Consider the following 27,351-nt stretch of genomic DNA (forward strand, 5'->3'; position numbering starts at 1 on the left):
GCAGAATGCCAGAAAGTTTGCTATCCTGGTCCTTTGACTTAAAGGGAACCCAAAGTGAGAGGGATATGGAGGCTGCAATATTTATTTCCTTTTAAACAATACCAGTTGCCCTGCAACCCTCCTGATCCTGTGTCTCTAATACTTTTAGCCACAGACCCTGGACAAGCATGCAGCAGATCAGGTACTCTGACTCAGGTTTTACTGGATTAGCCATATACTTGTTCCAGGGTTGTGACACTACTTATGCCAGATTATCAGGGCTGCCAGGCAACTGGAATTGATTACAAAGAAATAAATATGGCAACACCCATATTCCTTTCACCTCGGGTTCCCTTTCAGAGAAACAGAGTAGATCCTGGGACTCCTATCTCTTAATGTACTTTACTGTCACATCACTATCTATGTACAGTTACAAGAGGTGACATTCATCTGCATTACTGTTGTTTCTCCAGAGGTGTAAAACATACCATTTATGAACACAGTACCACAGAAGACATTCCTCTATTTACATCAATGATAATAACGGTGTAACAGTTCATGCTGTAAACTACTGAGCATAAGATGTACCAAATACTAACCATATTGTGGAGAAGCAGCCAGTATGTCTTTGAAGCACGTTTGGGTAGTAAAACATGGTCTCTAAAATAAAATGACACCTGCTCTATTCACAAAACTTTTCCTTTCAGCGTTCTGGTGATACAAGTGAATAAACTGATAAGCAGCTATTGTAGATAAGCTATACTAAAAAAGGAAAGCCTGAGCTCAAAGAGGTGACAATAAATAGCAAGATAAATTATTCAATAAATAAGTTGAGTAAAACACTTCCATATATATAAATATATTAAAAAATAAATAGAATACTGGAAGTGGAAATTAATGAGACATTTGTGCAGATAAGCTCTAGTGTATATCTAGAATATGAGATCTGATGGTGTGCCTGTCAGATCCTACATCGGTAAAAGATCGTCCAGAGATCGGTGCTGTATAGAAGTGAAGATAGCTGGCTATATTGATAAGAGATCGTCCAGAGATCGGTGCTGTGTGTATGTATGTGACAACGGTTGGCTTGCTGGGAGGACTTCAGGAATCGGTAAAGCAGCAGGTCCCGGTCACAGTCTCAGCGCGATCTCTTCCAGCCGGCTTTCCTCATTCATAGTGATGTCTTTCAGTCATCCCCTGTCATTTACTTGCCGCACTCCAGCCAATCAGAATGCAGCAAACTGTAGTAAAGTTGACACCTCCGTTCTAGTACTATTTTTAGACATGGTTCAGTCAGTGACAGGCCGGTCTCTCTATGCAGCGCCAGGACCCCGAGGAGTTTGACAGTAATCTCATCAGCCAATAGGAAAGCAGTTACTGGGCTGTTTCTACCTGTAGTTTCCCGCGTCCTTCTGTGTCGGATGCCTCATGGATGGTGCTGGGCTGCTCTGCTGCTGTGTTACATACACTCGTTTGGGATTCATTTCATACCAAATACAATTCCAAGATTACTACACTGAATACACACTATGTGATCATGGGAAACTTACGTTTGTTAGGTAGCTTTATATTATTATTGTTTTCTTTAAAAAAAAATTGCAGTTGTATTCATATTGGGTCTTGTGTTACATTGATTCCTGCATGAATGTTCCCCCAATAGAAGAGAGAGAAGTACACTGCTCTAGGGACCTCTCTGAACATTTTTATCACTTGTAAAAGTATCTCCCTTGAGTAAACACCATTTTTTTACAGGTAATTTTTTGAGTTAAGACACCTGTGATTTTTATCTTAGTAAAACCCTTCTGAATCCTACCAACCCACCAGAGGGAGACAGAAAGAGGAGCAGGGGATAGAGACTGAGATTGACATGCTTACCAATGACTTAAAGTGAACCTGAAGCAAGGAGTATATGGAGGCCATATTTTTTCCCCTTTTAAACAATACCAGTTGCCTGGCTGTCCTGCTGATCTATTTGGCTGCAGTAGCATCTGAATCACACCAGAAACTAACATGCAGCTAATCTTGCCAGATTTGACAAAAATGCCAGAAACGCCTTATCTGCTGCATGCTTGTTTAGGGTCTATCGCTAATGCCTGGTACACACCATGCAATTTCCCATCAGATCGACAGGTCAAATTGGTAATTTGTGACAGGCCCGATCTGATTTCTGATAATGTTTCTGATCGATTTTGAATAGAAGTGACTGGAAAATCAATCCAAAAAACAATCGGAAAACAAATTGGAAATTATCGATTCCACCCATCGGTCTGACGGGAAATTGCATGGTGTGTACCAGGGATTAAAGTATTAGAGACGGAGAATCAGCAGGCTAGCCAGGCAACTGTTATTGCTTAAATAAAAACTGAAGCAGGAGTAGGATGGAGGCTGCCATTTTTATTTCTTTTTAAAGGGAAGGTCCGAACAACTTTAAAAAAACAAAAAAACACTTACCTGGGGCTTCCTCCAGCCCCCTGCATCCGTCCTGTGCCCTCGCCGCAGCTCCGATGGCTCCTGGTCCCCTCTGGTGGAGATGCCGACCTCGCCAGGTCTTCTGCGCTCCAGCATGCGGCTCACTGGTCGCGCTGACATCATCCGGACTGTACAGCGCAGGCGCAGAACTACTGCGCCTGCGTAGTACAGTCGGGATGATGTCAGTGCGACTCTGAGAGCCGCTCGCATAGGCGCAGTGGACATCCTGCGCCGGAGGGGAAGCCGGGCCATCGGCGGTGAGCTGAGCTGCGGCGAGGGCACAGGACAGCTGGCAGGGGCTGGAGGAAGCCCCAGGTAAGTGGATTTATTTTATTTTTAAAGTCCCTGTATGTATCCTTCAAGCAATACTAGTTGCCTGGTTATCCTGCTCATCCTTTGCTTTTAATACTTTTAACCATAGACCCTGAACAAGCATGCAGCAGATCAGGTATTTCTGACATTATTGTCAGATCTGACAAGATTAGTTGCATGCTTGTTCCTGGTGTTATTCAGACACTACTGCAGCCTAATAGATCAGCAGGGATGCCAGGCAACTGGTATTGTTTAAAAGGTAATAAATATGGCAGCCTCCTGGTGTTATTCAGACATTACTGCAGCCAAATAGATCAGCAGGTCTGCCTGGCAACTGGAAATTGGTTATAAGGAAATATGGTAAATATGGCAGAAAATATGGTAGCCTCCATATACTTCTCATTGCAGGTGTCCTTTAAAGGCAGGGATCACACTTATAATTCATGTGCAAATGTGAGGAAACATAATAGCCACAAGTAAATGCCCAAAAATGTATGAAATTACGTTAGCATTTTCACATGTGCAAAAAAACAAAACAAAAACCACTTACTAATCTAGCAGCATTATTGTGCACAGCACATGCAAATTCCTAATTATTTTCATTAGCTGTGCATATGAACTTGCATGCAAATGTGAAAAACACATGCAAAAAATTGTTCAGTTTTTCACAATTAAAAGTGTGAACCCTGGCTAAGAATATCTAAATAAATCTGTAATTTTAAAAATATTCTAACCCTATCAAGACCCTATAGTAATTGCCACCAAGGCAGTCCTTGTGATGGGACTCCATAAATACTGTATATGTCCTACTATTATTCACCTCTACACTGGGCAGGCCAAGTCCCAGGGTGTCTGCAAACAGCCAATCAGAGCAGCACTATAAAAGGAGCTCTCTGGTTGGCTTCTATAATCATGTCACACAGGCTCATAATGTAAATATGACCCAGCCTTGTCATTGAGGATTTATGCTTTTCTGGTTCATTTATAAGCAAAGAAGAATAGTATGTAAGAAAAATGAGTGTTGATTTTACATAACAAATGATAAAAAATAAATATAATACATAAAAGTAAAAACATGTTTTAATAGATAAAGAATAAAATAACAACAATTTTCCCAAGAAAAAAGTAGCTCAAACCATTTTATAGGTAACACACAGGTGTTCAGCAATGTTTATAGTGCCTTTTTTAATGCATCCATCTTTGGAAAAAGATACACATGCTCTTTTGGTGATGGTGTAATTACAGTATGCAATTTTTCTAGCAGTTCAATGTAATTACAAGATGATAAAATGTTTTTATCATTACCAAGATACTAAATATACCCTCCGGGCTGCACTACACCACAGAGTGCTTTTTAATCCGCTTTCATATTTAAAGACATGCTCCTATTGACTTGCATCAAAATCATGGTAAAATTGCTTCAAAATAGCCACGATCGTGATTTAAAAAAAATAAAAATAAATCTCGAACACAATTTTAATGCAAGATATTGGGATCGAAAAGCTGCATTGTGGCTCAGCGCTGTCATGTCAGTCATGAGATGGTCAAAAACTGACGCCTATATGACTTTGGGCTTGATTCACTAATGATAGCGCCGCGTGACAGTGCTAGTTAGCTACTGTTATGTGCACTAGTCTAGTGAATCACCACGACTTCATGAAGGCTCCCTGCACGCTACCCACGCTAGTGGCAGCGGAGCATGTGTAATCAGGCTCAGTCAGGGGAGCGGGCACTCAGCACATGACAAGACAAGACAAATAACATTTATATTGCGCTTTTCTCCTTGCGGACTCAAAGCGCCAGAGCAGAGCAGCAGCCACTAGGGCGCGCTCTATTGGCAGTAGCAGTGTAAGGGAGACTTGCCAAAGGTCTCCTACTGAATTAGTGCTGGCTTACTGAACAGGCAGAGCCGAGATTCGAACCCTGGTCTCCTGTGTCAGAGGCAGAGCCCTTAACCATTACACCATCAGCCAACTGCACATGCTGTCAACAGGCAGCCTATTGGGCCAATCAAAGTGCAAGGATAGCGTCCGTTAAAGTGATTGGACCTGCAGGGGCTCAGGGTAGGACCAGTGGGGTGCTTGTTATTTGTAGGGAGTGGGAGTAAGTTAATAGCTCTCGCTATGCTGCACTACACGCAGCATAGTGTGCGCTGAGTGCCCGCTCGCCTGATTACGCACGATACTCTGCAACTAGCATGAATAGCATGCAGGGAGCCTTTATTAGGTCACAGTGATTCAGAAGCGCGTGTAACAGTAGCTAACTCACACTGTTACACTGCGCTATCATTAGTGAATCAAGCCCATTGTTATGCACTGAGATTGGTTCTGCTGTTACTGAACAGGTGGACACGGGTTGCATGACCCATCTGGAGTGAGAAGAAGAAACAAAGCAATCGCTCTCCATGCTTGCAGGACACTAGTAAGAATGACACAGACACAACATTTAAAAATAAGAATGAAATAAAAGTAAAAAAAGAGTAGTGCAGCGGTCCTGGCCACAGTTATACCCGGTATCTCGATTGGATACCACTATGACCAATTCCAACTCTTCTAAATGCGGCAGGGGCGGTGCCTTGGCAGAAGCCCATCACCACCCCACAGCTCCCAGCTGCTACTGCAACTCACAGGCCTGTCCACTGTAGTGGATTCTTCAGGTTGCTAGTGAGCTGTGGTGTTGACCTGCTGCCTAGGCACAGCCACTGCTGCATTTAGAACATCATGGTGCTGGGGTAGTGGGCGCAGGTGTGGCCAGGACCGCTGCACTACTCTAACCCACTCACCTGCAGCCCAACACAAAATACTGTCCGCTCCAGGTGCTGCAATTATTTCCACAGGTAGCAATGCTGCTCCTTCTCTACTGCAGCACAAATTACTTATATTAATGATTAGTCACAGTTAATGGGGCTGTTGTATCATGAGAGATGTATGGAAAACAGAGGTGCAAGGAAAATTAATTCACTTTCTCCTTAATGCATTTTGGAGGTTGGCGGTGGTGCAACATGTGGTGGGCAGCCATTGGGCAGCGCTGGTTTAGCATGTAAGGTTTTTACATGCTAAACCAGCACTGCCCAATGGCTGCCCACCACATGTTGCACCACCGCCAACCTCCAAAATAACATGTCGCTAGCCTGGGAGCTAGTGTTGCATCTGTACAGCATCAGCCCCAAACTGTCGCACCGGGGCTCGATTCCCGATCACTACCAGGCAACATTGGTCGCATGTGTGTACTTGGCTTAAAGAGGAACTCCAGCCTAAACAAACCTACTGTCATTAAGTTACATTAGTTATGTTAATTAAAATAGATAGGTAATATAATCTCTTACCCACACTGTTTTAAAAAAACAGGCAAATGTTTGATTTCATGATGGCAGCCATCTTTTTGGTTGAAAGGAGGTGACAGGGAGCATGAGACACAGTTCCAACTGTCCTGTGTCCTGAGCACCTCTCCCAGTTGCTAGGCAACGTGAACAACATAGGCAATCCAATCCCGCTCTGCACAGCATCAGGGAAAAAAAGCCTGGGCTTTTTTTCTTTGATGGGTGGAGCTTAGATAAAAATGCAGCTAAAAATGATGCTTTCGTAAGAAAAACAAAGTTCTGATGCTGTGAAACTGTTAAAGTGTAACTGTCGGGCATAAAATTAAAAATTAATTCTTTATTTTTATCTGGTAAACAAGTAATACGGATGCTAATGAGGCAATCCAAAAGTTAAAATCACGATTACTTTTCTTGTTTATAAATGATCATTCCCCAGTTTACCTGATTCTTATTTGGTACATTGCTGCACAAAGAAGTTGCAGGGCATGCTGGGTTGTTTTTTTTTTTTTTTTTTTTTTGCTTCTTTATTTCCCCTCAGACTTAACTAATGCACAGAAGCAAAAAAAAAGGACAACCAAGCATGCCCTGCAACTTCCTTTGTGCGGCACCGTACCAAATAAGAATCAGGTAAACTGGGGAATGATCATTTATAAACAAGAAAAGTTAAAGAGATTTTAACTTTTGGATTGCCTGATTAGCATCCTCATTACTTGTTTACCAGATAAAAGTATAGAATTGATTTTTGATTTTATGCCCGACAGTTACTCTTTAACCACTTGAGGACCACAGTCTTTCTACCCCTTAAGGACCGGCCACTTTTTTTCCATTCAGACCACTGCAGCTTTCACGGTTTATTGCTCGCTCATACAACCTACCACCTAAATGAATTTTGGCTCCTTTTCTTGTCACTAATAAAGCTTTCTTTTGGTGCTATTTGATTGCTCCTGCGTATTTTACTTTTTATTATATTCATCAAAAAAGACATGAATTTTGGCAAAAAAATGATTTTTTTAACTTTCTGTGCTGACAATTTTCAAATAAAGTAAAATTTCTGTATACATGCAGCGCGAAAAATGTGGACAAACATGTTTTTGATAAAAAAAAAAACATTCAGTGTATATTTATTGGTTTGGGTAAAAGTTATAGCGTTTACAAACTATGGTGCAAAAAGTGAATTTTGCCATTTTCAAGCATCTATGACTTTTCTGACCCCCCGTCATGTTTCATGAGGGGCTAGAATTCCAGGATAGTATAAATACCCCCCAAATGACCCCATTTTGGAAAGAAGACATCCCAAAGTATTCACTGAGAGGCATAGTGAGTTCATAGAAGATATTATTTTTTGTCACAAGTAAGCGGAAAATGACACTTTGTGACAAAAAAAAAGAAAAAAAAAAGAATCCATTTCTTCTAACTTGCGACAAAAAAAAATGAAATCTGCCACGGACTCACCATGCCCCTCTCTGAATACCTTGAAGTGTCTACTTTCCAAAATGGGGTCATTTGTGGGGTGTGTTTACTGTCCTCGCATTTTGGGGGGTGCTAATTTGTAAGCACCCCTGTAAAGCCTAAAGGTGCTCATTGGACTTTGGGCCCCTTAGCGCAGTTAGGCTGCAAAAAAGTGCCACACATGTGGTATTGCCGTACTCAAGAGAAGTAGTAGAATGTGTTTTGGGGTGTATTTTTACACATACCCATGCTGGGTGGGAGAAATATCTCTGTAAATGACAATTTTTTCATTTGTTTTACACACAATTGTCCATTTACAGAGTTATTTCTCCCACCCAGCATGGGTATGTGTAAAAATACACCCCAAAACACATTGTACTACTTCTCCCGAGTACGGCGATACCACATGTGTGGCACTTTTTTGCACCCTAACTGCGCTAAAGGGCCCAAAGTCCAATGAGTACCTTTAGGATTTCACAAGTCATTTTGCGGAATTTGATTTCCAGACTACTCCTCACGGTTTAGGGCCCCTAAAATGCCAGGGCAGTATAGGAACCCCACAAATGACCCCATTTTAGAAAGAAGACACCCCAAGGTATTCCGTTAGGAGTATGGTGAGTTCATAGAAGATTTTATTTTTTGTCAAAAGTTAGCGGAAAATTGATTTTTATTGTTTTTTCACAAAGTGTCATTTTCCACTAACTTGTGACAAAAAATAAAATCTTCTATGAACTCACCATACTCCTAACGGAATACCTTGAGGTGTCTTCTTTCTAAAATGGGGTCATTTGTGGGGTTCCTATACTGCCCTGGCATTTTAGGGGCCCTAAACCGTGAGGAGTAGTCTGGAAATCAAATTCCGCAAAATGACCTGTGAAATCCTAAAGGTACTCATTGGACTTTGGGCCCCTTAGCGCAGTTAGGGTGCAAAAAAGTGCCACACATGTGGTATCGCCGTACTCGGGAGAAGTAGTACAATGTGTTTTGGGGTGTATTTTTACACATACCCATGCTGGGTGGGAGAAATAACTCTGTAAATGGACAATTGTGTGTAAAAAAAATCAAAAGATTGTCATTTACAGAGGTATTTCTCCCACCCAGCATGGGTATGTGTAAAAATACACCCCAAAACACATTGTACTACTTCTCCCGAGTACGGCGATACCACATGTGTGGCACTTTTTTGCACCCTAAGTACGCTAAGGGGCCCAAAGTCCAATGAGTACCTTTAGGATTTCACAGGTCATTTTGCGACATTTGGTTTCAAGACTACTCCTCACGGTTTAGGGCCCCTAAAATGCCAGGGCAGTATAGTAACCTCACAAATGACCCCATTCTAGAAAGAAGACACCCAAAGGTATTCCGTTAGGAGTATGGTGAGTTCATAGAGGATTTTATTTTTTGTCACAAGTTAGTGGAAAATGACACTTTGTGAAAAAAACAATAAAAATAAATTTTCCGCTAACTTTTGACAAAAAATAAAATCTTCTATGAACTCACCATACTCCTAACGGAATACCTTTGGGTGTCTTCTTTCTAGAATGGGGTCATTTGTGAGGTTACTATACTGCCCTGGCATTTTAGGGGCCCTAAACCGTGAGGAGTAGTCTTGAAACCAAATGTCGCAAAATGACCTGTGAAATCCTAAAGGTACTCATTGGACTTTGGGCCCCTTAGCGTACTTAGGGTGTAAAAAAGTGCCACACATGTGGTACCGCCGTACTCAGGAGAAGTAGTATAATGTGTTTTGGGGTGTATTTTTACACATACCCATGCTAAGTGGGAGAAATATCTCTGTAAATGACAATTGTTTGATTTGTTTTACACACAATTGACCATTTACATAGAAATTTCTCCCACCCAGCATGGGTATGTGTAAAAATACACCCCAAAACACATTATACTACTTTTCCTGAGTACGGCGGTACCACATGTGTGACACTTTTTTGCAGCCTAGGTGCGCTAAGGGGCCCAACGTCCTATTCACGGGTCATTTTGAGGCATTTGTTTTCTAGACTACTCCTCGCGGTTTAGGGCCCCTAAAATGCCAGGGCAGTATAGGAACCCCACAAGTGACCCCATTTTAGAAAGAAGACACCCCAAGGTATTCCATTAGGTGTATGGCGAGTTCATAGAAGATTTTATTTTTTGTCACAAGTTAGTGAAAAATGACACTTTGTGAAAAAAACCCAATAAAAATCAATTTCCGCTAACTTTTGACAAAAAATAAAATCTTCTATGAACTCGTCATACACCTAACAGAATACCTTGGGGTGTCTTTTTTTCTAAAATGGGGTCACTTGTGGGGTTCCTATACCGCCCTGGCATTTTACGGGCCCAAAACCGTGAGTAGTCTGGAAACCAAATGTCTCAAAATGACTGTTCAGGGGTATAAGCATCTGCAAATTTTGATGACAGGTGGTCTATGAGGGGGCGAATTTTGTGGAACCGGTCATAAGCAGGGTGGCCTTTTAGATGACAGGTTGTATTGGGCCTGATCTGATGGATAGGAGTGCTAGGGGGGTGACAGGAGGTGATTGATGGGTGTCTCAGGGGGTGGTTAGAGGGGAAAATAGATGCAATCAATGCACTGGGGAGGTGATCGGAAGGGGGTCTGAGGGGGATCTGAGGGTTTGGCCGAGTGATCAGGAGCCCACACGGGGCAAATTAGGGCCTGATCTGATGGGTAGGTGTGCTAGGGGGTGACAGGAGGTGATTGATGGGTGTCTCAAGGTGTGATTAGAAGGGGGAATAGATGCAAGCAATGCACTGGCGAGGTGATCAGGGCTGGGGTCTGAGGGCATTCTGAGGGTGTGGGCGGGTGATTGAGTGCCCTAGGGGCAGATAGGGGTCTAATCTGATAGGTAGCAGTGACAGGGGGTGATTGATGAGTAATTAGTGGGTGTTTAGGGTAGAGAACAGATGTGAACACTGCACTTGGGAGGTGATCGGACGTCGGATCTGCGGGCGATCTATTGGTGTGGGTGGGTGATCAGATTGCCCGCAAGGGGCAGGTTAGGGGCTGATTGATGGGTGGCAGTGACAGGGGGTGATTGATGGGTGGCAGTGACAGGGGGTGATTGATGGGTGATTGATAGGTGATTGACAGGTGATCAGTGGGTTATTACAGGGAAGGACAGATGTAAATAATGCCCTGGCGAATTGATAAGGGGGGGTCTGAGGGCAATCTGAGCGTGTAGGCGGGTGATTGGGTGCCCGCAAGGGGCAGATTAGGGTCTGATCTGATGGGTAACAGTGACAGGTGGTGATAGGGGGTGATTGATGGGTAATTAGTGGGTGTTTAGAGGAGAGAATAGATGGAAACACTGCGCTTGGGTGGTGATCTGATGTCGGATCTGCGGGCGATCTATTGGTGTGGGTGGGTGATCAGTTTGCCCGCAAGGGGCAGGTTAGGGGCTGATTGATGGGTGGCAGTGACAGGGGTGATTGATGGGTGGCAGTGACAGGGGGTGATTGATGGGTGATTGACAGGTGATCAGTGGGTTATTACAGGGAAGGACAGATGTAAATAATGCCCTGGCGAATTGATAAGGGGGGGTCTGAGGGCAATCTGAGCGTGTAGGCGGGTGATTGGGTGCCCGCAAGGGGCAGATTAGGGTCTGATCTGATGGGTAACAGTGACAGGTGGTGATAGGGGGTGATTGATGGGTAATTAGTGAGTGTTTAGAGGAGAGAATAGATGGAAACACTGCGCTTGGGTGGTGATCTGATGTTGGATCTGCGGGCGATCTATTGGTGTGGGTGGGTGATCAGTTTGCCCGCAAGGGGCAGGTTAGGGGCTGATTGTTGGGCGGCAGTGACAGGGGGTGATTGATGGGTGATAGGTGATTGGCAGGTGATTGACAGGTGATCAGTGGGTTATTACAGGGAAGGACAGATGTAATTAATGCACTGGTGAATTGATAAGGGGGGGGGGGGGGGGGTCTGAGGGCAATCTGAGCGTGTGGGCGGGTGATTGGGTGCCCGCAAGGGGCAGCTTAGGGTCTGATCTGATAGGTAACAGTGACAGGTGGTGATAGGGGGTGATTGATGGGTGATTGATGGGTAATTAGTGAGTGTTTAGAGAAGATAACAGATGTAAACAATACATTTGGGAGGTAATCTGACGGCGGGTTTGCGGGCGATCTAATGGTGTGGGTGGGTGATCAGATTGCCCGCAAGGGGCAGGTTAGGGGCTGATTGATGGGTGGCAGTGACAGGGGGTGATTGATGGGTGATAGGTGATTGGCAGGTGATTGACAGGTGATCAGTGGGTTATTACAGGGAAGAACAGATGTAATTAATGCACTGGCGAATTGATAAGGGGGGGTCAGAGGGCAATCTGAGCGTGTTGGCGGGTGATTGGGTGCCCGCAAGGGGCAGATTAGGGTCTGATCTGATAGGTAAAAGTGACAGGTGGTGATAGGGGGTGATTGATGGGTGATTGATGGGTAATTAGTGGGTGTTTAGAGGAGAGAATAGATGTAAACAATGGATTTGGGAGGTGATCTGATGTCGGATCTGCGGGCGATCTATTGGTGTGGGTGGGTGATCAGATTGCCCGCAAGGGGCAGGTTAGGGGCTGATTGTTGGGTGGCAGTGACAGGGGGTGATTGATGGGTGATTGATGGGTGATTGACGGGTGATTGACAGGTTATCAGGGAAGATAGATGCATACAGTACACAGGGGGGGGGGGGGTCTGGGGGGGGGTCTGGGGAGAATCTGAGGGGTGGGGGGGTGATCAGGAGGGGGCAGGGGGCAGGGGGGGGGGGGTAAAAAAAAATAGCGTTGACAGATAGTGACAGGGAGTGATTGATGGGTTATTAGGGGGGTGATTGGGTGCAAACAGGGGTCTGGGGGGTGGGCAGGGGGGGGTCTGAGGGGTGCTGTGGGCGATCAGTGGGCGGGGGGGGCAGATCAGTGTGTTTGGGTGCAGACTAGGGTGGCTGCAGCCTGCCCTGGTGGTCCCTCGGACACTGGGACCACCAGGGCAGGAGGCAGCCTGTATAATACACTTTGTATACATTACAAAGTGTATTATACACTTTGTAGCGGCGATCGCGGGGTTAACATCCCGCCGGCGCTTCCGTATGGCCGGCGGGATGTTACGGCGGGTGGGCGGAGCCAGTTGCCGGGGGAAGCGCGCGTCATCAATGACGCGATCGCTCCCCCGGCATGCCTAAAGGACGCGCCGCCTGAAGGCGTATTGCGGTCCTTTAGGCGTCCACTTTGCCGCCGCCCATGGGCTGTGGGCGGTCGGCAAGTGGTTAAAGAAACACCAAGCCTTTTCAGTTCTGCTGAGTTGAATTTTAGTCTGGAGGTTCACTTTAAGTGTATGGAAAAAAGAAGGCATCCTAAGGCCCCTTTCACACTTAATATGGTTCATTGCAGTGCGATTGTTATACGACAGTCGCAACAGTGGTAATGTGACCATATTGTGAGGCATACTCTCCAATAAACGTATGCCTGAATCTTAGGTTCATAAAGCATGACGCACAGTTACTCTTGCGGCATCATCATGGAAACTGTTGCGCCGCCTTCAATGTAATAGCCCCATAGGGCTATCACTGCTTCTGTGACGGGATGTGGCGTTATTTTGAGATGCAATGGACTGCATTAAGAGCAAAAGGGCATTAAAAGTATAGGCTCTGGCAAGCATGTGCAAAATATAAATAGGGGCGGCATGCAGCATCACGGAGAATGCTGGTGCAATATCAATCATTAATAATAACAACAATAATATAATAAAAAAAATTTAAAAAAACACACAGACAAAATTAATGGTCCAAAAGCAAACGTAATATTTATTGCTACAAAACACTAACACATTTTGTAAAACATACAACATGATAAACATGATAAAACATGATAAAATGTAATAAAGAAATAGTTAAGGCTTTACGTTTAAACATCAATAGCATTATCCAGTAGTGTAGCAACTTACTAACCTTACTAACCTTTTAGTGGTTTCAAAGACATAATATTGCCAGAATGAGGACAACATATTCTACATCTATGTGGCATTAAAGCATTTTCATGTTTGCATATTGCTACTAAATAAGACTGTAGTACTGATTTTAACATATTATAGCCATCCTCTCACATTGGGCTTGATTCATTAAGCTGAACTGTTAAAGCAGCGCTTCTATAATGTGAAGGAGCACCTGCTATGCATGTCTTACATAACAGCACTCGCTGCTATGTAAGGAGCGTGCCTTCCTTAGTTACGCGCTTTGTTTACATAGCAACGCGCATAACTTTAAATGCGGGGGGTCCTGTGAAATATCGTTACGGCGATACTTCACTAGCGGCCGCTACTATGTTACATAGTTACTGTAACTATATTAATTAACATAGTAATGGCCGCTAGTGAAGTATTGCTGTAGCGATACTTCACAGGACCCCCCGCATTTAAAGTTATGCGCGTTGCTATGTAAACAAAGCGTGTAACTAAGGAAGGCACGCTCCTTACATAGTAGCAAGTGCAGTTATGTAAGGCATGCACAGCGGGCGCTCCTTCACATTACTGCAGCGCTGCTTAATGAATCAAGCCCATTGTCATCATCTGTCAAAAATAGTGTGCCTTTAGGTTTGCTACCTAAACAAAACAAAACAAAACAAAAATCCTGACTATGTTAATGACGCCCCCAGCTGGATATAAGAAAAATGGGAGCGACCTAGAGATTTCCTTCATTCGCCTGATCATTTTCTCAAATACCTGCTCCAGCTTCCTCTCTGCCTCTTTACTAGGGATGGCCAATGAGATGCAAATAAATCTGAGTTAATGCAGGATTATGCAAGTTTATGCAGCCTCCCCACCTCCTTCCTGTGTTCCCTCCTGGGGTCAGGTGGTAGCCGTGTGCAGAGAAAGTGACTCCCGCTTTGCTGGCAGCTCTATACATACACAGATCTGTAGGTCAAGGGATTCTCTCTGTAACAGCTGAATATGTAAACTGTGAATAATGGGACCAGCCCCTATTCACCCTTATGATCAATGAAAAAGCCAGGAGGGAGAACTAGGGCATTAAAGCTTCTCCTCCTGCTGATACCACTGGCCCCCCTGCTCTTCCCCCAGTAATGCAGCCACTGTCACACCCACCCCTTGTGTCCATCCACTTCCTGTGCCAGGAAAAGACCCTCCTTTGTATGTATTCTATCCATTTTCCATCACTGGATGTTCTGTTGCTGCAAATAGCTTTCCTCCCTAGACCACAATATACCTCTGTGTATCTATATATTCCACCACGGTTAAACATCCCCAGGGCCGGTTCTCTCATGAGGCAAGGTGAAACATTTGCATCAGGCGCAGTGATGACAGGGGCAGCATGTTTGTACTGTGTGTTTACACTTACAGCATGCAGTCAGAGTAGGAGGAAAAGCGAGAGGAGAGCAAGGCGAAGAGGTCATAATTAGGGAAAAGCAGCTTGTAGTGCTGTGTGAGGTGTCTGACAGTGAGTGAGGAGGGGAGGCAGGAGAGCAGCAGTGTTTTCTCAGCAGAAGGAAGGAGGTGGCATTGCCATCCTGACTGAGGAGCAAAGGAGTGGCTGAGGGTGAGCAGTTTGTTTGTCACAGACTCACAGCCAGCCAGTGAGCTATTGTGTTGAGCTGCAGCATGTCATGTGAGAACATTAAATGCAGCATAATCCTCACAAGTCTACCTTAGGCAGCAACAAGTGTAGAACCGGCCCTGAACATCCCCACTGTCCAGGTACATGAGATTCAATTTCTTCACAAGTTATCAGCAGCTTTGTCACAAGGCCAAACAGATACACTTTCGCTAACTTCATAGGTAGGGAGTAATATCTCTGCTGTTCACAGGACATAGGGCCACCATGACAAAACATTATTCCAGTACTACAGGACATAACTCACTAAACTTCAGTAAGATTGCCATGCACAGGCAGCACAGTGCAATTTAAGTATTATTTACACAGACTACAAAGCTTGTGTTGCACAATTGCTTAACCCACATTACGCTGGATAACGCTTGAGTTTCTAGGGTAATGTGCGCTACACTACCATGTTACCTGGATAACACTTGCTTTACTAGTGTAAAATATGCTATGCTACCTGCTTAGCAAGTGTTTCGCTAGCAATGTGAGCGGTATCAAGGTAATGCAGGTTGGGCTTATAGCGCAATGCACACTTTATAGTCTGTGTAAGTAATGGTAAAATTGCCTCACTGAGGTGTAGGGAACTTGGGCCATAGTACTAAAATAATGTCTTGTCATGCATAATACAGTTGTATCTGATTCGCTCATTTCCACATTATTATGTGGAAAATCTGCCACATATTGAAAGCAGATACATAATTCCGTTTGCATATTTGAATGCAAAGTGATACCTAGTCTACATCCCAAGACATTAGTGTCACTAAAGATACGCACCATCCAAATAAAATCTATTTGTTATTACTGTAGATGCTTCGATGTCACACAAAACATTTTCAAACCGAATAAGTCCTCTCCACATTTAAACATGATTCGAGCACTGCAATGTGCAAATAGCAGCGTGCAGTTACCAAAAATGTTAGCAATTTTTTAGTTTAATCCCTCTTATTGTTTCTCTCAAATGGAACAAAATGCTTCATCACAGTGTACCAGTCTGACTCTGCGGGTTGTATGCAGTAAGCTGAGTTAAGCAGAATGATGTACATAAAGAGCAGAATGCAATACATTATATGCAATGCATTACACTCTTATTGACTGCTTACACCCCTAGTTCCTTTACTTCAAGCAGATTTCTATGAAAAATCAGTAATTAGTTAGATCACTTTCAAAAGACAGATGGGAGAAACATTCCACGCCCAGCCCCCCCCCCCCCCCCCCCCCCCCCTCTGCCCATGTGTACAGGAATATGCACCCCTGTGGTCTACCATGGTGTATATATGTGCTTAGAGGACATACATTCACTTGTAGAATTATGTCTATCTGCCTCAAGATCTCTCTCAAAAGGATGTGAGCAACCACAGATAAACCTTACAGAGGCATATTAGAACTGGTTAATGTTCACAGGGTTTGTTTGAGACCAAAATAGTAAACATGATAAAGCAACTTGCTTTGGTCAATAATCCTCCTTACTTTGTGTACATGTTGGACTGTAGTTAGTAATGCTATTTAAAGTGAACCCATGTTTAACTGTATATGAAGTGAGACTCAGGACTTGTGGCCATTCCTTCCCTCTTACCAAGCTGTAACCATTGGCCAACTGTCACTGTCACTAGACTGGTACCCACCAATGCTGCCACCAATATCACATACTAGACAGTTACAGTTGGCCAATGGGAACAGCTTAAACCTCATATATATATATATATATATTTTTATATATATATATATATATATATATATATATATATATATATATATATATGTACAAGCACTTTCGCTCGCAGGGATTAGAATGCAATCCCTCTGGTCACAGTTTGGTGCTGTGTGTTGTACAGATGCTAGCTAGAAGCTAGTGACTGTTACTGTGGATGCAAAATGCAGAGGCTTCTGGAGTACTAGCTGAGTAGGAGAACTATGCTCTTGGGGTCAGTTGGATCTGCAGTAAGCATTGGGTGGGGGGCTGTAAACACACTAGATTCAGATTTAGCGTGTACCTAGATTTAGTGAGGGAGTAAGAAGCAGGCACAGATCAGGACTCCAGTCCCACCTCATAAATAGTTGGATGCAGATTCACTGTGTTTCAGAGCACTATATACATATATATATATGCCCCTGTTTTGTGAATGCTGCAAGTTGAAGCGCTACTTTAATGTAAAAATATTGAGCAATATTCAGCTTTGTGCGCGATTATTGGAAAAGGTACACATGTAATTGTATTATGCAACTGTGCTCAATAACTCTGAACATAACTGTAACTAAAACACACTGACATGGCTATAGTACTGTATGATAGCATTATCACTTTCTGGCTATGCAAATACAACTACAGTCCAATAATGAGTGCAAAAAAAAAAACAGACAAAGTAACATGAGCTGTAATGTATGCTGTAAAAATATCTAATGTATGTATATGACTTAAAAAAATCTGAAGAAAAAAACTAAACAAAATAATAAGTCATTCTTGCCAGCCAATGACTAACCAAGATAGACTTTGTTATTGAATATCACAAACCACGCTGAACTATACCAAGCTTGGTGAAGAGTCGTACGGAGCAGCAATTCTACTAATGAAGTAAAGGCTTTAGTAAACCAATAATATACATTTAGAAAATTGGTCTGGCATTCAGCACTGACACACTGCAGTACATGTGAATGCTCACAGAGCAGGGTAAGGAGAGTAGTGCAGGAGGTAGAACAAGAATGCCCATATTGAATTTGTAAGCTATACTAGTCCCTCAGAGATTCTATAGCTAACCTATGCACAAACAGCTAAATGTAAAATATATAGGTTTACTTTATAAAGTCAGAGAGACTTTACTTGAAAAACTGACCTTGGTCACCCCTGATAAAGAACAAGTAACCTGAGCTTGTGCTTTGTTAAGGGAAGCTCATAACGATGTTCAGTCTTTTGTCCAAAGTTTGTCAAAAAACATCTGATGTATCCACAGGTGTGAGGGTGATAAGACAGGGATTTTCCTCCGGGACACAATATTCTGTTGCTTGTTGCACCAATTCAGATGCTACAACTTGCTCTATCTATAGAAACAAAACATTAAAACTATTAGTATTTACAACATCAAAATATTAAATGCCACCTTTCAGAAAATATGTTCTACTTTTCTTTGTTTCCTGTAAAAAAAAGCAGACTCATGGGCATAAGAGTACTTTCTCTTGGCTAGGCTTGCAAATCCTTAAAGCACAACTGAAGTGAGAAGAATATGGAGGCTGCCATATTTATTTATTTTTAAACAATACCACTTGCCTGGCAGCCCTGCCGATCTATTTGGCTGCAGTAGTGTCTGAATCACACCAGAAACAAGCATGTAGCTAATCTTGTCAGATCTGACATTAATGTCAGAAACACCTGATCTGCTGCATGTTTGTTCAGGGTCTGGCTAAAAGTAATAGAGGCAGAGGATCAACAGGATAGCCAGGCAACTGGTATTGTTTAACCACCTACGGACCGACGTAGTTTAATTCTACGTCCAGCAGGTGGCAGGCGTTCGGACTCAACGTATCTTCTATGTCGAGCCCTCAGAAGCAGTGCGGGCATTAGACAGCTTTGTTACTAAGTAACAACCAGGAGCCTGGCTCCTGTACATGTGATCGCTGTGAGCCAGTCACAGCGATCACTCACATAAGCAGCTGCTCTGCCTGTCTCTCCCTGACAGGGATAGACATGCTGTGCTCCACTGAGCAAAAATGTGAAATGAAACACTTTTTAACAGTTTCATTAACCCTCTGATCCCTTCCCCAGTGACCCCTTAGTGATATATGTATATATATATATATATGTATATGTAATTATATATTTTCTTTGTGAACAATAGATCTATATATCTGTATATAGATCTATATATTTTCTGTGCATATATAATATATATATCTATATATCTGTTTATATAGATCTATATATCTGTATGTATACAGTATATAATATATGGATCCATATCTGTGTATATTGATCTATATTTCTGTTATAAATAGTTTGTAAACGCTATAACTTTTACCCAAACCAATAAATATATACTGAATGGGTTTTTTTTTTAATCAAAGACATGTAGCATAATAAATTTGGACAAAAATGTATATAGAAATTTTGCTTTGTGATGATCACTGTGGAAATATGCTTTTGAGCACTGTGGGGTTACTGCAGATGCCGATTTGAGTACCAAGCGCTGTGGATTTGTATGCAGAAATTTTACTTTATTTGAAAAATGTCAGCACAGAAAGTAAAAAAAAAATCATTTTTTTTGACAAAATTCATGTCTTTTTTTGAAGAATATAATAAAAACTAAAAATCGCAGCAGCAATCAAATAGCACTAAAAGAAAGCTGTATTAGTGACAAGAAAAGAAGGTCAAATTCATTTAGATAGTAGGTTGTATGACTGAGCAATAAACCGTTAAAGCTGCAGTGGTCTGAATGGAGAAAAAGTGTCTGGTCTTAAGGGGTGAAAAGACTGCGGTCTTCAAGTGGTTAACCTCTTGAGGACCACAGTGTTAAAACCCCCTAAAGATCAGGCCATTTTTTTTTTAAATAGGCCACTGCAGGGCCGCACAACACAGCACACAAATGACTCCCCCCACCCTTTTCTCCCCACCAACAGCTCTCTGTTGGTGGGGTCTGATCGCTCCCCAGTGTTTATTTGTAAAATATTTTTATGTTTATTTTATAAATAAATGTTGCTATTATTTTTTTTCCCCCTCCCTCCCCGCAGATGGCCAATCATGGCGATCAGCTGTCATAGGCTGCTGCCTATGAGAGCCGATCGATCTCTAGTGTCCCAGGGGGACAGCAGTGTCACACGGCTGTCCCCAATACAGCGCTGCTGCAGATCGCAGTGCTGTACAAGGTAATTAGATGGTGGTTTAGCTGGGAGACTGAAGGCGGAGCGGATGCCCTGATGGGGCTGACGCGGTCAGCAAGCAGTTAAAAGGAAATAAATATGGCAGCCTTTATATCCCTCTCACTTCAGTTGTCCTTTAATACACTCAAAGCCTGGTGAGAGGTAACTTGCTACTTCACTGATCTGACAGAAACTATACAAACCTGGTGTTCAGACTTTGCTTAACCACTGCAGCCCACGGGTTGTTTTCACAACCCGTGTTGGACAAGAAGAATTTTCACATTTCAGCGCTTCTCCCTTTCTTTCCCCAATAACTTTATCACTACTTAACAACACAACAATCTATACTTTGTTTTATTCACCACCAATTAAGCTTTCTGTGGGTGGTACATTATGCTAAGTATTATTTTATTCTAAATGAATTTTAATGGGAATAATTAGAAAAAAATGGAAAAAAATATTCCTCCATTTTCGGCCATTATAGTTTTAAAATAAAAGTAAAACTGTGGATAAAAGCCACATATTTCAATTGCCCATTTGTCCTGGTTATTGCAACATTTAAATTATATCCTTACTACAATGTATGGTGACAATATTACATCCATCACTAATTTAAAGCACATCATTTAATAGTAATATACCCTCTTTACATACATATTTAAAAAAATTATTCCCTTATGTCTGTAGATGTAATTTTATTATTTGGCCACAAGATGTCCTCGCACATTATTTTCTATTACGTACAATAAGTACGCAAATAGGAAGTCATGCGTGGCTGTGTTACTTCGGAAGTGATGCAGGCGTCTCATTGATGCTGGCTATCACAGGGACCTGAGGGGAGATGAATGAATGGGAACAAAATTCCCATTCATTAGTTTAACAATAGGTGGCGGGAACGAGCGGGAGGGATCGTGGTGGCACAATTGCTCCTACAACTGAGAATTAACAAAAACAGTGATCATTCTCGCTGCACCAGTACGGATTTGCTCAGGGGACTCCTGTCACCAATGCCCCCTGTCGCCAGGAGCATCGCAATTGTGGGCTTCCGCCTGCACGATCCTGTGCACAGCCCCGCAACGTCCCTGCAGCTAGAGCAGCACCAGCCGCAGATGTGAGACTCACGTCCATATGGCTGAAATAGTTAAAGGAGAACTCTATGAAGTGCACTCTGCATGAATAACATTTGCACATTTATACCTTCTAAAACGTTTTCCTCCTTCAAACCTTGTGTGCTGCACAAGTTTTATGGTGGCCATACACACATTAATTTTCCAGTTCAATGGCAGACCCGATTACACTGACTGAAGCTGTTGGGAATCGATTCCCCCAAAATGTCTGGTGGATCCAATTTCGATTGATTTTGCTCCAAAATTAATCCAAAGTATCGATTGGACAGGATGGAAAATCTAGATTCTGATCAGAGAAAGATCGATTCCTACCACACAGTGCACATACATTTTCAACAGATTTCAGCCTGACATCTATTGAAAAAGTCCCGAGACAACAGCCATCTGGTTTTTATGACTTTTGTTGGGTGTGTGTATGGACATCTTAACTCCATTAACAGGAAATAATAGGCAAGAGAGGTCTTCAGCGTGTATGGACAAGTGTACAGCTTCAGCAAGCACAGCAACACAAAGGATACTGTATTATTCGGACCATAAGACACTCTAGACCATAAGATGTACCTAGGTATTGTACCAAAATTGTGAAAGGCAAACTACTACTACGCAGTAGATGATCTGGCTGATGAGATTTCATATGAACAGCACGAATCTCTAAGTGAAAGATAACTTGCTTCCTCTCTTCAGCTCCACTGTGTACTGTGCACTCTGCCCACATAAGCTCAGCTCTGCCATAAAGGGGCGAGACCGCAGAATGCTTTGGAATCCCACCATGCTCGCGCCGCTGTCTTCTAGTGGGGATTGGGTCGATGGATTCTTTCCCTCACAAGACATCACCAATAGCTAGCTGAAAGCCCCGGAGGAGAGCTGCTTGTGCCTGCATGATGAGGAGTGTGCACAGAAAGGCCCGGGATACCCGGGAAATGTGCATAATGCACCGATGCCAGACAGGGGGTGGAGAGAACGCGGGGTCAGGTGCAGGACTCCCCTGTATGGTAGGGGCTTACCTGGGAGGTGGGAGTAAGTGACAGCTCACCAGCACAGCTGCATTGGAGCCGGGCCAAATAGGAAGTATTCGGACCATCAGACGTGCTGACACCCCCCCACCACACACACACACTTTTGGGGGAGAAAAAGTGTGTTGATTTCATAAAAGTTCCGTTCCAAAGTTAATACTTACGGTACACACTAATCAATATGACTACTAGTCAAAATTGCTTTCAGTTTTGGCTTTAGCCAACCTTTAAGCTGAGCAATGTAGTGACTTACAATATACTGTATGTATATATGAAAAATACGTACCTTTGCTGTGATCAATTTATCTTCAGTAGGGTCCCGGTCTAAGATCTCTTCTCCGAAACATAAGGTGACATGAGAATCTGGAGGGGTCCCACCATGTGTTTTGTATATTTCCAGCTCTGTCCCAAAAAACAAAAAAAATCAATTAAAGGGAACCTGAAGCGAGTAAAATTATTTAAAATAAACACATGACGTGGCTGCAAATGAATATTACATACTAACCTCACCGTCAGTTCCTCTCAGAGGCTCACCATTTTCTTCTTACAGTGATCCCTTCCAGTTCTGACAATATTTTGTCAGAACTGAAATATACCAGTTGCTGTCAGTTATATGTCAGCAGCTGTCAGTTACAACTGAATGTGCAAGGTAATGTCCATGTTTCCCTATGGCTCAAGAGGGCAATATTACAGTTTAACAGTGTGCTGACCAGGAAGCTGTTATGGGGTAATGGCCATGTTTAAAATGAATAATCCAATAAATATATATAGGTAGAACAAATATAAATTAGATATCGTGCAAAGCATCAATGACCATACAAAGTGACAATGTGCAACAAATAAACCTGTGTACAGTAAAATAAGTACACTGTGCAAAAAGTAGCAACAATTAATGTGTACAAAACACGTGTTGATGGGATGTAGGAGGTGCAAAAATGCATCAAGCAGCGCAAAGTGGTATGGAAAAACGGAATACTCACAAGGTACAAGGCAAGAGGGAGAGAGAAGGAGGGGACCCCAGGCTCACATGAAAGCCTTAGTGCACCTCGCGGGAAAGACGCCCGCTTCTGAGGACGCCCGCTTATTGGATTATTCATTGTGTCCACTTTTCTTACCCTGTTTTATCTACCTCATTGGCAATTGTTGAGAGATTGTCCGTATCTATTATGTAATTATCATGCACTGTGTTAGTACTCATCCTATGAATTTTCAGTGCAAGTACATATTTGTTGATTTTCATTTGGGACCCCAGACCCATGTTGTTGTTTTTATATGTTTTTAATAATTGTTGATGGTATAATGTTTTTGTATTGAGCTTTCATATATCTGTCCAGTGTGGTGCTTGCAGGGCTACTTTTTCACTGCTTCTTCCATCCCTCTCCTTAGGTATCTGTTTGTTTTTTTTAGTTCTCTATATACTGGCTTTAATGTTTTTAATGGCGGATATCACATAATTGTGTTGGTACCTTACAGTTAGGAGATTTTTAGTATTTCAAAAAAGTTTTTCTTTGTACGTACGTTTTATACTGTCCATAGAATTTGACTGCCCCCTGTTTAAAAGATATTTACTCCCCTTTGGAAATCGACATATTGTTGGAAAGGCAAGCATCTTGGCTTTCATTTACACTATGACCCATATCTGCACTCTTCCCTAGTTATGGGGTGTTGAATGAGGGGTGTCCACTGCGTCTGGCTGCCAGCAGCAATAACTTGGCAATCCCTATTTCAAGTTCGAAGCACAGTTATCGGGCGAGGGTCCTGGTGTGCACTGTGCAATATCCAAGTGGACATAAGAGTTAGTAAAAAAAAGTGAAACGAAGGACCAAGCCCTCCCATCTCCCCCTTCCCCTGCAGCCCAGTGAGTGAAGAACTTGGGTAAGGGGACAATGATTCCAGTAAAGCGGGGAATATCACTTTAAAAGGAGTAGACACCCCTCATTCAAACCCCCCTAACATAGTGCATATGTTACGGCACAGTGCAAATGAAAGCCAAAACTCTCGGCTTTCCAACATTATGTAGATTTCCAAAGGAGAGTAAGTATCTTTTAAGCAAAACAAAAGTTTGCTTTCCTAAAACAGAAAGAATTTGCGATAATTCAGGTTGGAGTGAGCTTGAGATGTCTCCCAGAGCAACGCTGCTGAATATATGCAAATTAACCATTTTTAAGCAAGGGGCAGTCAAATTTTAATAACTTTTTTACCTAGCCTCAGCAATTCTACACCCCATATGTCCTTTTTTTCCTAAATTAACTTATTTATGCTGCCCTACTTTGACTTTTTGTGCATTTTTTAATTAGCAGCAAGATAGAAAAAAGTGCAGGAGTCAGGACAAATATGAAAACTATTCCGGAAAAGAACAGCTGAACATTCCCCAGAACCACAATTATTTTCACACTGCGCAATACTTCTGTAACACGCTATTTTACAAACTTTTCATAAATCAACACCAATAGCAAATAAAGGATTCTATCCCAAAACAATAGCATGTGGTCTCCTCCTGCATAGCACAGGTCATTCTTGATTATGGGCGGCCCTGTCTGACAACATATTTTTCACATACTTTGCTTACTCTTACCTCGCAGGAATTTCTGTAAGTCAAACAGTTTAACGTGTTCATCTCTTTCCAGTTTGTTAATAATTCCTTGATTATTTGCACATGGTCCGGTCCAGAAAATGCGCCCAGAACACATTTTTTGTCGCTGAGCAAAGATTCCGTGAGTATTGCTAGCCAACATAACTCCAGCTTGGAGGAATGAGAGAAGATTCTTTGTCTTGTTACATATGTCTGTGCCAAGTGGCTCACGTGGTGGTGGGAGAAGGACATGCTCCATGGATCCAGCAGAGTTCTGAGTTGGACCTTTAGCAGACAGCTTACATTCTCCACTATGTACCAAGGTCTGTAATATCTCCACCCCGCTGTACATCACTGTAATCTTCATGTCTGAAACTAAAATATAATCCTTACATAATAAAGACCAATAAAAGATGTGATGCTGCAATAGTAGAAAGCCTCCGAGAGATGCATAGGTTCATTAGGTTAACCTAGTGGATATGCTGCTATAAAAATATAGTTCAGACACTCACAAATCTGTTGCAGTTGATTTTATTCATAAAACCCCCTTTTATAGTCAATGGTTATGACAAAGTCCCCACCCAGTCAATAGTATATTAAGACCAGGGGCGTAGCAATAGGGGGTGCAGTGGTAGCGACCGCATCGGGGCCCCGAAGGGCCCTCCCTCAACTACAGTATTAGCTCTCTATTGGTCCTGTGCGCCTAATAATCACTTCTATAGATACTTTGAATAGTGGTAATCATTAACAAGCTGTTCCCCATCCCCTTCTTGCACCTCTGACACTGTACTTGCAATTGGCAGGTTTTGGTGCGCCATAGCAATTGTTATGTATAGAGTGCTTGGGGGGGCCCCATTGTAAAACTCGCATCGGGGCCCACAGCTCCTTAGCTACGCCACTGATTAAGACACAGGAAAATGTCTTTCAACAAATGTAAATATCTGAAATTTGGCCAGCAGCAGCGTGGTCATATGACTAATAGCTGCTCGGGGGGCTATGATACTATACTATGATACTATACTGATACTATGATACTATATAGTGAGCCAATTTTTCACAATTGAACAAAACCTATCAGTTGTACACTCACTATTGGGCAAGGGGCTAAGTAAAACCTTCATAAAATATGTCTTGTTTTAGAAAATTAAATAAGCGCAGGTGAAAACTAGTAAAGGTAGTATACAGAAATTATTTGCTAATTAGGATTTTAAACCTCAAGCTTATACAAAAATTGATAAGAAGGAAAAGACAGAGTATTTGCAAGCTATGGTACAAGGGCAGCCACATTTCTTCCACACGCGCCAACGCCAGAGAGGATTTGATCTTCAATTAGATCAGGATCTGCATAATCATGAGCTGAAAGCCAATTACTCCAAATTTTTTCCTGATAAGGGAACCCGATGTGCATATATCACTTAGGATATAACTAATTACCAAAGGATACATGAATCAGATTTAGTTACCTGGGGCTTTCTCCAGCCCTTGAAGCTTATGTGTCCCTCACCACAGCTTCACTCTCAGCCAGTCTCCTGGGATCACCTACATAGCGGCCGCCGACTACTGGGCATGCGCGGCCGGGAGTGTCCTACGCATGCACAGAAGACGCCGGCCTGTTGGCTCCTGCTACAGAGGGGACCCCAGGAGACTGACTGAGAGCAGAGCTGCAGTGAGGGACACATAGGCTTCTAGGGGCTGTAGGAAGCCCCAAGTAAGTAAATCTGACTTTAATTTATTTGCTTTATGTATTCTTTAGGCTAGTTTTACACCTGGCCATTGCATTGCGAAGTCCGCCCCCATCGTATAACAAAAAAGGTCATTTATATGACCCTACAGCAGAGTGCCCCGATAGGGTCATATGCATAGCGTCGCCCACACACAGCCCTCGCCCACTGACGCACTTCCTGCTGGACAGGACGTACATCACTGGGATTCCCCGTTGTATTCACGTCATTGCATGCATGCATGCTGCACCGCCAACAAATTACTCTATCAAGCAGAATGAAACATATCGGTCGACCCCAAAGAAAATTGGCTGAGGTTCACATAGTTTTGACCAACACAGAATCAATGCCTTGGTTTCAGCGCATGTAACACTGATACAAAAAAAGCGACATGTTTGATCGTTTAGTGAAGGAGAATCGACAGGGTCCGCATGTAGCATGTGGGCCACTAGTAACTAGTAAATTGCCAAATAGTGTCGATCTCTTAATCGCTCTATGGAAAATCAAGTCATGTATGGGCACCTTAGGAGGATGATTCACAAAGCTTTTTCTCATGAATTATCTCACTTTATCTGTTTCTCGCCTTAAACGACTGCCATATTTATTTCCTTTTAAACAATACCAGTTGCCTGGTAGCCCTGCTGATCTATTTGGCTGCAGTCATGTTTGGATAACACCAGAAACAAGCATGCAGCTAATCTTGTCAGATCTGACAATAATGCCAGAAACACCTGATCTGCTGCATGCTTGTTCAGGGTCTATGGCTAAAAGTATTGAAGGCCAAGGATCAGCAGGGCTGCCAGGCAACTGGTATTTGCAAATAAATATGGCAGCCTTCATACTACTTTTGTTACAGTTGTCCTTTAACTATATAAAAAATTTTAAGTACTCAACAAGTAAAAATGTATCAAAATAATGCAAGAAAAGCAAT

The 27,351-nt window shown here is 42.7% G+C and overlaps 1 protein-coding gene across 1 annotated transcript in view; it reads right to left on the reverse strand.

Annotated features, from left to right (window-relative positions):
• Positions 1-16,370: 16,370 nt before the first annotated feature.
• The window catches only part of LOC137543812 (interferon regulatory factor 9-like), a 64,377-nt gene continuing 53,396 nt past the window's right edge, over positions 16,371-27,351 (reverse strand). Inside the window, exons 7-9 of the mRNA XM_068264893.1 lie at positions 24,703-25,074; positions 22,414-22,529; positions 16,371-18,175 (exon numbers count right to left, since the gene is read on the reverse strand). Coding sequence (XP_068120994.1) covers positions 18,062-18,175; positions 22,414-22,529; positions 24,703-25,074 — 602 coding nt within the window. The 3' untranslated portion in view covers positions 16,371-18,061. The remainder of the gene's footprint in view (positions 18,176-22,413; positions 22,530-24,702; positions 25,075-27,351) is intronic.

This window comes from Hyperolius riggenbachi, unplaced genomic scaffold (genome assembly GCF_040937935.1).
Source record: "Hyperolius riggenbachi isolate aHypRig1 unplaced genomic scaffold, aHypRig1.pri scaffold_208, whole genome shotgun sequence".
Taxonomy (NCBI): domain Eukaryota; kingdom Metazoa; phylum Chordata; class Amphibia; order Anura; family Hyperoliidae; genus Hyperolius; species Hyperolius riggenbachi.